Source organism: Dama dama, chromosome 14, assembly GCF_033118175.1.
Source record: "Dama dama isolate Ldn47 chromosome 14, ASM3311817v1, whole genome shotgun sequence".
Classification (NCBI taxonomy): Eukaryota; Metazoa; Chordata; class Mammalia; order Artiodactyla; family Cervidae; genus Dama; species Dama dama.
Window position 1 is genome coordinate 5,571,600 of NC_083694.1, and position 13,993 is coordinate 5,585,592.

At 34.0% G+C, this 13,993-nt stretch overlaps 1 protein-coding gene across 4 annotated transcripts in view; it reads left to right on the forward strand.

The window, feature by feature from the left end:
- KCNT2 (potassium sodium-activated channel subfamily T member 2) overlaps positions 1 to 13,993 on the forward strand; it is a 420,730-nt gene that overhangs the window by 192,629 nt on the left and 214,108 nt on the right. For all 4 annotated transcript variants that reach the window (XM_061160003.1, XM_061160005.1, XM_061160004.1 and 1 more), the window contains exon 9: positions 12,869 to 13,049. In XM_061160003.1, coding sequence (XP_061015986.1) covers positions 12,869 to 13,049 — 181 coding nt within the window. The remainder of the gene's footprint in view (positions 1 to 12,868; positions 13,050 to 13,993) is intronic.

Here is a 13,993-nt window from a genome sequence, read left to right on the forward strand (position 1 = left end):
GTTTTAGTGACTATTAAGTTTGGATCCTTCAGATAGCATAAGCCTTAATTTGTGCCTAACTTGATATCCAGAGACTGTTGACTAATGACTGATTATTTTAGTTTAATCTTGTTATGTGACAAAAACTATTAGCAAGATATTCCTGGGGGAACACATTAAATGAGTATAAATTGGCCTAAATTAACAGATATGTATTTGACCCTATTACCTATGTGCAAAAACATATAAACTAGCATTTACTTACTAACTTCTTGATAGTTAAATTGAAATGCATTGTAAATCAATTATTTTCTGAAAAGAATCTGGATATATATATATATGTTTTATGAATCTATCTTTAAATATATAGTAGGAATTAAAAGGTGTGTAAGCTAATATTTTATTGTCATAAGCTTCATTTTTGAGAACTGAATAAGATAATTTTTTTTTCTTAATCAAGCAAGAAAAGTAAGTTACAGGCAAGAGTTCACAACCTAGAAAACACCCATGATTTCCTCTGCTCAGAGTTGGAACTCTGGTGATTTGTATGGACAATGTCTTAAGGGTGATTTGTCAGCCTGGAGGCTGAGAGTCTAGTGTAAGTGCAGTTGCTTCTTGGAAGGAATAACGACTCAGGGTATCAGCAGACTTTTATTAATGACCTCAACACTACTTGATTTGATCACATTATTCACTCTTTTGCTTAAATTTCTCCTTTTGTGTCTTCAGAGTCTTTAGTATAAATTCTTTGGTTTTGTGTATAAAGCAATTTATAATTTGTCCTGTCTTACCTCACCGACTTTATCTTCCCTTATTTGCCTTCCTCTAAAGGCTATCATGTAGCCAGACTGCCCTATAGTGATGTTTTTCACGGTTGAGGCTTTACTGCAAGATTCTATTTTATCTTTCTTGCAACCAGTAGAAGTTATTTTGAACTGTTCATGACTTGATTGCAAAGCTTTTCCTATCAAGAATACTTTTTTTTTTAAGTAAACATGGTTAGGAAGAAAAAGTGTAAATCAAGAGGAAAGAAGAATCGATATTATACTTTTTGTTTTGTTTTATTTTTTTTAATTTAAGACTTAAAAAAGAGGTCGAAAGGGAATATGATCTTTAGAACTATTGACTTTATTCTATTACTGGAAAAGGAGCAACTATCAATTTAGGAGGGATCTCTGAAATCACAGTAAGACTCCAAAAGCTGGTGTAAGTCACTGGCTTTCATATTTTCAATATTCTAACATTAAACATCATTTAACATATCGCCATTTTAAAGAAACAAAAAGGTACATGAAGAAAAATTTACACATCCATGAGAGTTATGAGCATGCATTAGGCATGTGGAACACACCCCCCCCCCATAGGTACGTTCACAGATATATACATTCTTTTATGTCTTTGCCCTTTACTGTAGCATTTCATTAAATGATGTGTTGTCTCAGTAGCCAGTCCTTGGTCCTTTCATTTCATTTTTATTTTTCATCTAGGAATATATCATATTTTAGTTATATTTTCTGTAATCCCATAAACATCTCATATAAACCACAACATAGCATGCGTCCAGACACAGTAAAAATCTAAGGATGGCTATTAAGTCTGTGAAGAATTCTCATCAGGGACCCATTATCAGGTATCACCAGTTTCAATCATCAATATCTGATGATTATCAAATTATTTTTACAAATTAACATAAAAGGAATTAAATTGTTTTCTAGCCATGTAGTTGGCAAGAAGGTATTATTTGGTTATTTCTGCCCCTGAATAACTGGACTGCAAGAATTTGTTGAACGTAGCAGCCTGACCCTTTAGGGAAGTGGTGCCTTAGGTCTGGAGACCCTTTCAAAGGGTTTGTTTCTCCCTTGAGCATTCGTCATCTGATCCCACAAGACCATTAGCAGAAATTGCCCTTTGTACATTTTCAGTTTTTTCTTGTTATGAGTCTTTCTTTCAGTGTGTTTGTTACTATGCACAGAAAGACAAGAGAACAGATCTCTTGGATCTTACAGAACAGGGGTAAGTGAGTGGTTTGTGTGGCAAAATTTAGTCTGCGACTTGCTCTTGCTATGTCATGACTGGCAGCTGGGTTGTTAGAGAAGCAGTGTGACACCCCACCTTCTCTCCTTTTCACTGGAGGTTACAGATGTGCACCAGGAAGAACTTAGTAACGGTGACCAGACAAATTGTCGTAGGCCAGTTTCTATGGTTTTTAATTATGTAGTTATACATTTTGTAGTTAGCTGTTTCTGTGCCATCTTCTCTTAGATTCCTCAAACTAAATATGCCTAAAAACAAATTTATGCTGTTTCTTCCCCCAAATTGGCCATAACTCTGAAATAGCAGCCACTGTCCATTTTTTAGATCATTCAATGGAATCATTCTTAACACCTCCTTTTCTCATGTCACACAGTACCTGATTTTTTAAAATCCCATAGATTTTACCTCCTAAATATCCTGCAATTCTTCCTACTTCTGTTCCTCTCAAGTTATCTCTCACTCATCTAAAGTGTTATGACTTCCATATGGGAGCAGCCTTACGGATGAGTTACCGGTTTCCACTGCAAGCCATTCATCTCATGACCACCCCAGCGATTGTTGGGAAATACAAATATGATTGTGTCACCACTTGCTTAATTCTTGTTAAAGATTTCCCATGTGCTGTGGGCTGAATAGGGAACTTCTTATGGTGTTCTCAATTTCCTGCACCAGCGGGATTTCCCCCATATATATATATATATATTTTTTTTTTTTTTCTTATCTCACATCCTTGATCTTTGCTCAGAAGTCATGCTTTTTCACCCACTGCTTCGTCTATCAGACTAGACCCCCCCTTCCTAAAATTCTCTGCCTTGTCTGCAGGCCAAAGTCAGACTCACCTTTTTGTGTTAATGTAAACATCACTTTTTCATTGAACCTGACTCACCTGATTAGGTTGAATTCCAATGTTACAGGAAATCTTAACACTTAGTCTCCTATGTTATTTATATATTTTTATATTAGTCATCACTTTCTGTCTCTTCCACTGCACTGAAACTCCCAGGAAGGAAGTATTCTTGCAGGTTTTCTGTACCATCGTCTCCCCCAGTACCTGGAACTGTGCCTAAATATTTGAGTTGTTGTTGCCATTCAGTTGCCAAATTGTGTCTGACTTTTTCAACCCCATGGACTGCAGCATGCCAGGCTCCCTGTCCCTCACTATCTCCCAGAATTTGAACTCACTAAATAGGAGAACTAATAAATAAAGGTAAACACTTCTCACATGAATATGATCTACAATACAGTGGAAATAAAATTACAAGCACTTTATTGAAGTTTCAGGAGAGAAAAACCCTGAGAGCTTTCCAGAAAGCAAAGAGTAAGAAATAAAAAATGCTTTCACTAAATTAATAAGAATATAAGATGATTAAGCACCATGTTGTCTTTATTTGCTCTCTTATTCATGTTATTTTGTTTAAAAAATATGAACATAATTTTGATAGCTTCCTGCTGGGGATACAGTTCACCTTTTTTTCCAGGAGGAGTTTAATCTCTGAATTTTGAAGTCTCCTAAAATGAGATTTTCAAGAAAACATCATTCTGATTTTACAGGAGTCTTCTCTATACTGTGTCACTTATTACCTATAACCATAAGCCATAATGATGTCATCTCTTTGGTTTCACCTGATTCAATCTGTTTAATCATCTTTCTCATCCCACTGCCTCATTTCTCTGTTTCCTTTATTCACTATTTATAGTAGAAAATACATTTTACATTGACACACAGTACCCATTTTTAATAAATAATTATGGATGAATATGAGTACATGCTCAGCGTATAACCTGAGAAACGCAGAACGAAATACTACATGATTTAAAAAACCCTACATGTATGTATGTGCATGTGTGTGTGCTCCTAGTCTTTGCTACCCTGTGGACTATAGCCTACCAAGCTCCTCTGTCCATGGAATTTTCCAGGCAAGATTACTGGAGTGGGTTGCCCCAGCCTTCTCCAGAGGATATGTGTATATAATATATACACACACGTGTATGTACTGATAATGGCCCATAGGCTTATGAGTCTATGAGTAATTTACAAAGACTGTTGAGCTGATGCTTTTATTCTGTTTTGGTCATTAATGATGAAAGGAGAGAAAATGTAATAGATGGAAATTTAATGTAAATTCATTAAAAATATATTCTATAAGACAGATAATGGACAATGTGGAATCTTTAATTGAAGTATTTAATGTAAGAAAGAACATTTGTCATTCTGTTGTGGTTGGTGTAGCGCACAGCCTTACATAGTTTCTAACTCATAGGCTGGTAATCCTTCTTTCATTAAGTGAGTGAAAGAGGAAACAAGTATACTTTAAATTATGTAAATTAAGATGTTAGCTTTTCTAAATGGAGGAATATTTGGTGAAAGTGAGACTTAAGAAATAAAGTTTATATTAGTCAGTTTTTTTCTAAGGGTAATTAGAAACTAAATGTTTGGCATTATGGCTTTATATATTTAGTGTAAAATGGAGCCTAATCCTTTTTAAATTGATGTGAATATGATTTTTGCATGCATGTTTAAATAGTTTCTTTATAATTATCCTGAGTAAAATTTAACAGTATTTCAGTTAACAAAAATGTAGAATTTATAATTTTCAATGATATAAAATTTGGAGTCTTCCTTTTCACATGACAGGCTCAATTTGGTGATCCACGTTTAAATAATTGCAGTGCTTATGAAAACTTTGTCCTATTCCTTTAACTTCTTTGTGAGCAGGAAGAGAGGGCTCTTCTTTGTATATATAGTGCTCAGTTTGGCTGCTGTGGACCTGTATTTATAACCTGTAGGAAGTCAGTAAAGACCAAAGCATTATATGTGAGGCATATTGATTCTTGTGAATCTGTGGAAGGAATGGTGGGTCATTCTAAAGTACATATGTATGGATTTTAAGAAGGGCTTCCCTAGTAGCTTAGCTGGTAAAGAATCTGCCTGTGATGTGGCAGACCTGGGTTCAATCCCTGGGTTGGGAAGATTCCCTGGAGAAGAGAAAGGCTACCCATTCCAGTATTCTGGCCTGGAGAATTCCATGGACTGTATAGTCCAGGGAGTCACAAAGAGTTGGACATGACTGAGCAAGTTTCACTTTCATGGATTTTTAAGTAATATTAAATTGAGATTAAGGGTAGATATGGAGCACCTTTAAAATGTTGCATTTTAAAATTATGTCTTTTGATCTCAATTAAAAAGACAGGGAAAAAAAGAAAAGTAAAAAATCTCCAGGAGCTGATAGTTTCATTGTTACATTTTTTCAAGAACAGTAAGTCCAGGGTGATGTAATTCAGGACATGGACAAAGGTAAAAAGTTATCCACATCATTTAATGATTAAGTTAGGCAGTTATTCTAAAATACTCAGAGCACAAACTATTAAGTTGATGTTCTCATATTTTAGTTCATAAAACCCTAATACTTTGAGCTGCTCTCTCAAAAGCAAGAAATATAGCAGATATGTTTTGTTAATCTATTCTCAGAGATTTGCAATCAACATTAACTCATTAAAGGAACCTGAAAAATCCTTTACTAAATAAAATATGCTTAATTCAGAGTTACCAAATATATTTGACTGCAGACCGCTGTGTCTGGTTCACATGTACAGCCAACTTGGCTTTTCAAGGAGCGTGTGTTGAGATACAAGAGTGTAGCCTAAGAGAACTTTAAAAAGATAGATATAAAAATCCTATGGGAAGACCCAGAGGGATCGGGTAGAGAGGGAGGTAGGAGGGGGGATCGGAATGGGGAATACATGTAAATCCATGGCTGATTCATGTCAATGTGTGAGAAAAACCACAATATTGTAAAGTAATTAGCCTCCAACTAATAAAAATAAATGGAAAGAAAAAAGAAAAAAAATCCTATAGTAATGAATTGCCAAACTCCAATCACAGTACATTTACATTAAGGACAACAGCAAAACAAAATACCAAACAAGCAAAAGGACAAATGCTAAATATTACTACCTCAAGGATAGAAAAGAGTAGAATGATACTAATTTCTCATGCATGTCTTTATTATTTGCCTTGTAATAATTGCATATTATTATTTTTCGGAATTGAAAATAGAACTGTACAAAAAATACCATCAGGTAAGGTTTACCCAAGGAGTGTAGGTATGACTTATTATAGGCATATGTCAATAATGTAAGTTATTGTAATGCATTGGACATAATATCTTACAGGAGAAATACATTCAATATATCCAAAAATAAAATAGTTTATATTCCTCTCCTCCTGCAGAATTTTCCCTACTATTTCTTTTCTTATGCCTTCATTATCTGTTGCCTTTATTCCGTGATATCTACAAGTCATATTGAAAATCAACAAATATTGGATATGCAATACAATGTTTTGTTTGGTTTTCATATGGTTCTAGTCTGCAGTCAGTCTTTATCCTTATTGATTATGGAAGTATTGAATGATATGAAATCTCAAGGGCATTTCTCTGTTTCTCGTGCATGTTGTTATTTTTGTTGTTTAGTTGCTAAGTGCCGTCAGACTCTTTTGCAACCCCATAGACTGTATGTGGCCTGATAGGTTCTCTGTCCATGGAATTTCCCGGGCAAGAATACTGGAGTGGGTTGCCATTTCCTTCTCCAGGGGATCTTCTTGGCCCAGGGGTTGAACCCGCATCTCCTGCATTGCTGGCAGATTCTTTACCACTGAACCACTTCGGAAGGTAGTAATCAAGTTCTGAGTATTTAACACATATTTGATTAGTTGGCATTTTGTCCTCTACTCTGCATAGTTTAGATGCATGTCCACTTGCTTTAAAAAACAAAGCAAAATTTGTCAAAGTCCATACTATAAAATTCCTCAGAAGTTTTTATTCTGTGACAGTGATCTTGAAAATAGTGTCACAAATCAATATTCATATAAAACTAAGTTGCATTAAGGCAGAAATAACTATGTGAAGGATTTTTGAAATTTCAGTTTTAGCTCAATATTGTGAATATTGACCAAAATTATGAAAAACACATAAATATGTGTATGGCAAGAATTATTTGCTTCTCAAAATGAATTGAGTTTCAAAAACTGGGTATAGTTAATCTTCATGAGATAGAAAATTCATAAGTTATAGAAAATTAAATGTCTATTTAAATGATAGCAGTGAATGTGAGTTAATGTGTAAAATAATATAAAAAGAGAAAATTGTTTTTTCAAAATATTATGATTTTAATATTTAAATCTTAACATATTGCCATATAATGATATACTTAGTAGTTACCTAAGTCAGTGAACTTTATAAATAGATACATATATAATATATATTATACAGTCTTTATATAATTACAATAGGAGTTCTTTTATTTAAGCAATCTCAGTGATAAGTAGTGCTTTTTTTAAAACAAGTCGCTAACCTGATATTGACAGTTTGACCTAGAAATAAAGTGTAATCTTTTTTTTTTTTTTCCCTTCCTGCATTGCCAAGAATTGGTTGTCAGTTTCTGTAAATGACGACAGTGAACCCTCCAAAGGTCAACTGATATCAGCATGGCTATCTTTCTAAATAAAGATTATAGGTTTACCTTGCAAATTGCCTAACTCATTTTTTGGAGCCCTCTGTGTTTCCCCATGTTTTTACTTCCCTTCCTCGGTAGGAGTTACAGGGTGGAGAGAAGACTGGACATGGTGACAGCGACTCATTTATCTATGAGTGGCTTTCTGCTGCTAACAATTCTGTTAGCACATCCATAGCAAAGAGAACAGGCAGGCTGTTTTCTCTTTCTCCACTGTCCCTGACTCTTTTGTGAATAGTACATTTATACTTCTCACAAGTGGAGAGGGCTTTTTAACACTTTTGTGGATTTACTGGATCGTTATATTTGAGGTTTTTTTTTTTTTTTTTTTGTGCTTCTTTTTCTTTTATCCTCGGGCTGTCATATAAATAACAGAATTACTTATGAATTTATTGAAGTTTATGTGTCAGGCATTTCACAGAACATTAGCTCACTTAATTCTCGGAATAACCAAAGGAAGAAGTTGATATTATTACATTTGCCTTTTTAGTTGAGGAGTATGAAATTTAAAAAGCTTAAGTAGTTTTCCTAAGTTAGTATTGATCAAGTTATGAATAAATGTTTGATTATTACTTTATGATAGCCAGTAGTAATAGGGTTATAAAGTTGAGGTCAAACCATTCATTTTAGATTTTAGAAACATTTTTTGTGTAGACTAAGATGTCATGGATCTGCATGTCTAACATAGAGCACATACCTGGCACTAGTAAACCATTGATAAATATATGTTTATGAATGAACATGACTTATTTTTACAATATAGGTCACCTTTTTTCTATAATGAAACATTTAAGTAAGATGTTATAGAACTTAACTGGTTTTATAGAAATCATGTTTAAATTAAAAATTGATAGGTATTTTTTAGTAGAGAAATTGTAAGAAAATTATATTCATTTGCAGCTTTCCATTTTAGTCACTCAGTACAAATGAATCTGAGTAACTTGTACACATATTAACTAAACAAAAAGGCAAATAGAACATGATGTGATATTGGTTTATTTTTAAATCTTAAATTGGAGCAATTTATTTAATTTCAAATGTTTCAGCAGGGAATACGCGATAATAAGGGCTTCTCAGGTTGTCCTAGCGGTAAAGGACCCGACTGCCAATACAGGAGACCTGGGTTCGATCCCTGGGTTGGGATGATTCCCCTGGAAGAGAGCGTGGCAACCAACTCCAGTATTCTTGGAGAATCCCATGGACAGAGGAGACTGGCAGGCTACAAGCTATAGGGTCACAAAGAGTTCCACATGAGTGAAGAGACTTAGCATGTATGCATGGGGTAAAAAACAAAAATTTGGTTAGAGTTAGATATCCACTAAAATCAAGCATTTAAGTGAGATTTTTTTGTCTTAAATATTAAGGCCCAGTCACAAAACATTAAATTTGATCACTTGAAAATTTGAAGGTAAATGAATGTTTATTATTATCCACCAGCTACGATTATTCTACTTCTATTTTCAATTCAGGGCATAATTTAAGTAGTTTAACTCAGGCTTTGACTAATGGAAAAGATGTATCTCGTTTATAAGGAGACAAAATAGGATATTTCAATTATGAATGTGCTATATTTAAGCACATTCTTGGATTTACTTTATCACAAAATCTGAGCCCATCATTAAAATCACTACTGGGTACACACACAAAATAATAATTAACTGAAATTCATCAATTATGATCAGGGAGAAGAGGCAGTTTTCATTTAATAATGGCTCAAAAGACATCTGTGAATGAAATAAGATAGCTATCTATATTAAAATGGATTATAGTCACTGAATAGCTTCAAATCCTTATGTAGCACATTGTAGCATTCACAGTGCTAGGAAAAAGAGCTAACATATAAGTGAAATATTAATGTTTATGCATAATGCAATAAAAGGGTATTTCAAAGCTTAAAAACTGTCTTAACTTCAAGAATTATATAATAAAGTAACAGTAAACTGTCTATGTATCTACCTGTCCTGAAGGTTCCCTTTTATATTCATCCCCTCAACAAAAGTAGTTGAATTATTGTTTAGACAGGTAATCTATGTGAATATAAAAATATTTTTGTTTGTAGAGTAATATAAGAGAAGTAAGTAATAGAAGAGTATTATAAGTTTTCATATTTCTTTAAAACATTGCCTATAACCAAAATAGTATGTAATAAGTTGTCAGATACTCTTAACATTCTCCACATGTTGCATGTAGGTGCTCTACGGCTTGTATCAGACAGTGATTCTGTGTCCATATAATGTGATTAGATTGTCTCTGCTCCCGACCCCTGCCTTTTTGTTAAACTCCCCCATGTATTAGTATTTACTTTTGTAAAATAAAAACGTGCAACAAGTAATTTCAAAATACTTTTTAAATCTAATTTTGATAATTCTAGAAGAGATTTGAAAGACCTTTTGCTTAAATCGTATGAAGATCCTAACTCTGAAATTGATGTTAGCTCAAATTCTGCAAAATCCCCTTCTAAACTATTTCTACCCTTCAAGTAATGTGATTCTTTATATAAATACTACAGAACATAAGGGAAATAACTATTTTCAGAACTTAATGTGAAAGTAAATTCCAAAACAAAGTTAAGATTACAGTGTTTAGTAGGCAAATCTCTCTAATATTTGAGAGTAATTTGTTTCTTCTATAAAAGATAAGCTGGATACTTTTGTTATTATGACGGTTATATGAGTAACCTGATTGACTTGACTTAGTATTAATGCGTGCAAAGTTCACTAACAGTGACCTGAATGGGATTTCAAGAAAAGCTTTTGATTAGAAATAATGAAATATAGCCAGTTTAATTTATAAATTTTTAATTATGCAATTTGCTTGCATATTACCCAAACAGAATGTGTTTCGATAAGTCAGTGCACTTCAAATTTCCAAATTTTGTATTTATCATGTTAAGCAGTATTAACTCAACAAATGCTCGAGTTGCAAAAGTAAATTACTGAGGAGAATAAAACCCAATTTACTAGTTTATAAGAACTTGAATATTTCAAAAGGTGGTGGGAAAGTCACTTGATTCTTTTGAGAAAGATGTGTTTAGCCTTGCTCCTAAGTTATATTAGCTTCCACCATTAAGGCAATGGTCAGATAAATACATTTGTGTGCCTTTTCTTTAATGACTTGTACTTAGTTTATATTTTAACAGGCTAAAGAGCTTGGTCATTTAAATGTAGGCAACAGAAAGAAATATATTCTACATTCAGACTGTCATTCATTCAGGAATTATTAGTGAACATCATTATATTCTTGGGACTAATATAAGTGTTCAGGCAACGTGAGTGAAGAAAGCATATGACTCTGTCCTAATAGACTGCATTCTTACAGAGGTTTATGGACAATCGGCATCAAACCCAACAAATGACTAAAATGATTTTTTTTTTTTTAATGAAGCACAGTAAGAAAGACAAGGAGTATATGATGGTCAGGTTAGAAGTAAAGACTTGGAGGATATGAGGAAATATCCATGAAATACCTGGGCAATATGTTCCAGCCAGAGAGAGTCATCCATGACAAGACCCTAAATCTGGGTGATGCATGTCCTGTTGGTCAGAAAGCGAGAATGCCAGTGTAGCTGGGACAGAGCAAACCACAGGGAGAAAGCTAGTTAAACCACTGGAAAACTAGAGAAACCTAGTCTGAAAGGCATAGGGAGGGGTCAGATGCAGGACTAGGCTAGAGACAAATGAAAGGTCATTAGAGTTTAGTTTAAACCCCTGTTCCAGGGGTTTAAGTAGAGAAATAACATGGCCTGACCTATGTTGTCATAGGCCAACTCTGGCTCATGGACTGAGTATAAACTGTTGGAAATGTAAAGAATAAAAACGTAAAGATATCTTAAAAGGCTGGACAAGGAATTTCTGTAGTTTAAACATTGAATAGCACATCTTCTTGCTCATGATAATCAAGCCATCTGTGCTTGTTCTGCATAGAAGTTGGAAGGAAAATCTAGAAGTATACAGTGATTTCCTTTGACTGCTTTAGAGAGGTATAATTTACATGCCGTAAAATTCATTCATGTTAAGTGTAGAATACAACCATGTTAATATATTTACGAATTTCTACAGTCATCACCACAAGTCTAGTTTTAGAACATTTTCATCATCTTATTCCCATCATTACTTCCAAGCAACCATTAATATGCTTTCTGTGTCTTTTCTGAACATTTCATGAAAACAGAATTATACAGTATATAGTCTTTTACATGTGACTTCTTTCACTCAGCATCTCTCTATGGCTTATCATATTTTAACATGCATCAGTATAGATTCCTTCTTATTTTATTGGTGATTTTTTTTATGTTGTAAATCTCATTCCTCTCTGATATTGCACATATATGCGTGTTTCATAGCCTCCTTTTTTTTTTTTTTTTTTAGCTAGTAGCGGTACTATTTCTAATGCTATTTTAGCAATTCTATTTTGGGAAAAACTTGTAACATTTCTAGCTTCTCCCTTACTTTCATACCACCAACAGTTTTGTACAGATTATTGATGTACCTAAAGACTCCTTTTGAGAGTCATCTTACAATGGTAACTCCTCAAGCCTTTCTTGTATACAGTGGTCCCTCTGTATTCCAAGTTCCCATATTTGTGGATTCAACCAATCACAGATTGAAAATATTAGGGAAGAAATTTCTGGGACATTCCAAAAACCAAAAGTTGAATTTGCTGCATACTTGCAACTATTTGCATAGCATTTGCAACTTATTTACGATGAATTTTATAGCATTTGTATGGTATTAGGTATTATAAGTAATCTAGAGATGATTTAAAGTATACATGAGGATGTGCATAAATTATATACAAATACTATGTCATATGAGTGACTAGAATGACTGTCTCATTATACCTTCTGTGTCCCCTGGGGGGACCTGGAACCAACCCCTGGGGATACGGAGGGATGACTGTGAAACACACATACATGAAATATATACACATATATCTATACCACACATATATAACTGAAAAATGTGTCTCTGTTAAAAAAGAAGACTATTGACTATTGCTATTTTGATGGGTAGTAGATCTAGTGGATTCTGGTGTCTATGTTTCCTTGGCATGCATTCAAAAAATGTTTGTGTAATCACCCATGAAATTCCGTCTATTCATTTTATATACTATTCAAATATGCTTCGTGATTTGGGGCTATAAATTTTGGCTACAAATAAAATAAGTATTTCTCTTCAATGTAAGAAAAAACTTAAAAATATTTTCTTGAAGAAAAGTGTTGAACCATATACAATCCCAGGTACCAAGTGGCTTTAGGAAGTGTGCTTTGGCTTTCAGAAGAATGATGAGAAGTAATGTGGCTGATTTGAAAGTTTTAACTGTAACGCACCTTTGTTTTTTTTAGCATCTGTGGAATCCAACATCTGGAACGGATAGGAAAGAAGCTGAATCTCTTTGACTCCCTTTATTTCTGCATCGTGACATTTTCTACTGTGGGCTTTGGGGATGTCACTCCAGAAACGTGGTCATCCAAGCTTTTTGTGGTTGCCATGATCTGTGTTGCTCTTGTGGTTCTCCCTATCCAGGTAAACACCACCATGCTAAGTTTTATAGAAATGTGCAAAGTCTTATGAAATCAAATCTTCCACATTTAATCAAAAATGCAGGGTGACTTATTAACTATATTAAAACATGTTCTTATACCATCTAGTCAGTTATTAAAATTGTCTCCAAAATGCCTTTTTAAATTATATTAGAAACATGAGTTTTTTTTCCCTTCTAGTCTCAATTGATAGCTCACATTTCATTTCAGTTTTTCAAGATGCTTTCTTTTACATATAGAGTATTTATATTAATTATCGGATTGTAGGACAGTATAGTTTTTAATTATAGCATGTTTGTACAAGAAAATAAACTTATGAAACATTGATTTCTTTTGATTCTTGACACTACAATTAAAAGCCATATGTTGTCATGAATAAAAATCGATTGACTGTGTTGGTCAACTAAAACAAAATCTGAAGATGATACATAGCTAACATGAAGCATTTTGGAGAATGGATAAGGACGCAAAGGCACAGAGATATAAATGAGACTGAAGACACACAGAGGCAACCTTCAACTTTTTCCTATAATGAATTCTGGCTGTCCATGGGTGGGCAGGTCATAAACAGGATGTGGCCAACACAAATCAAAATGTATATTCTATTATACAGCCATTTGACAAAGTTATTGAAATATCCTTTCCATAGATGTAAAAATGATCTTTCCACTCCTATTCAATCATGCATGTCATCCTCAATGACACCCCTCCCCCATACTCTCAGCATCCCTTTAATAACAGCTACTTCCTTGGTGGCTCAGTGATAAAGAATCTGCCTGCCAATGCAGGAGACATGAGTTCAGTCCCTGAGTCTGGAAGATCCCCTGGAGAAGATGATGGCAACTCACTCCAATATTCTTGCCTGGAAAATCCCATGGACAGAGAAGCCTGGCAGGCTACCATCCATGGGGTTGCAAAGAGTAGGAC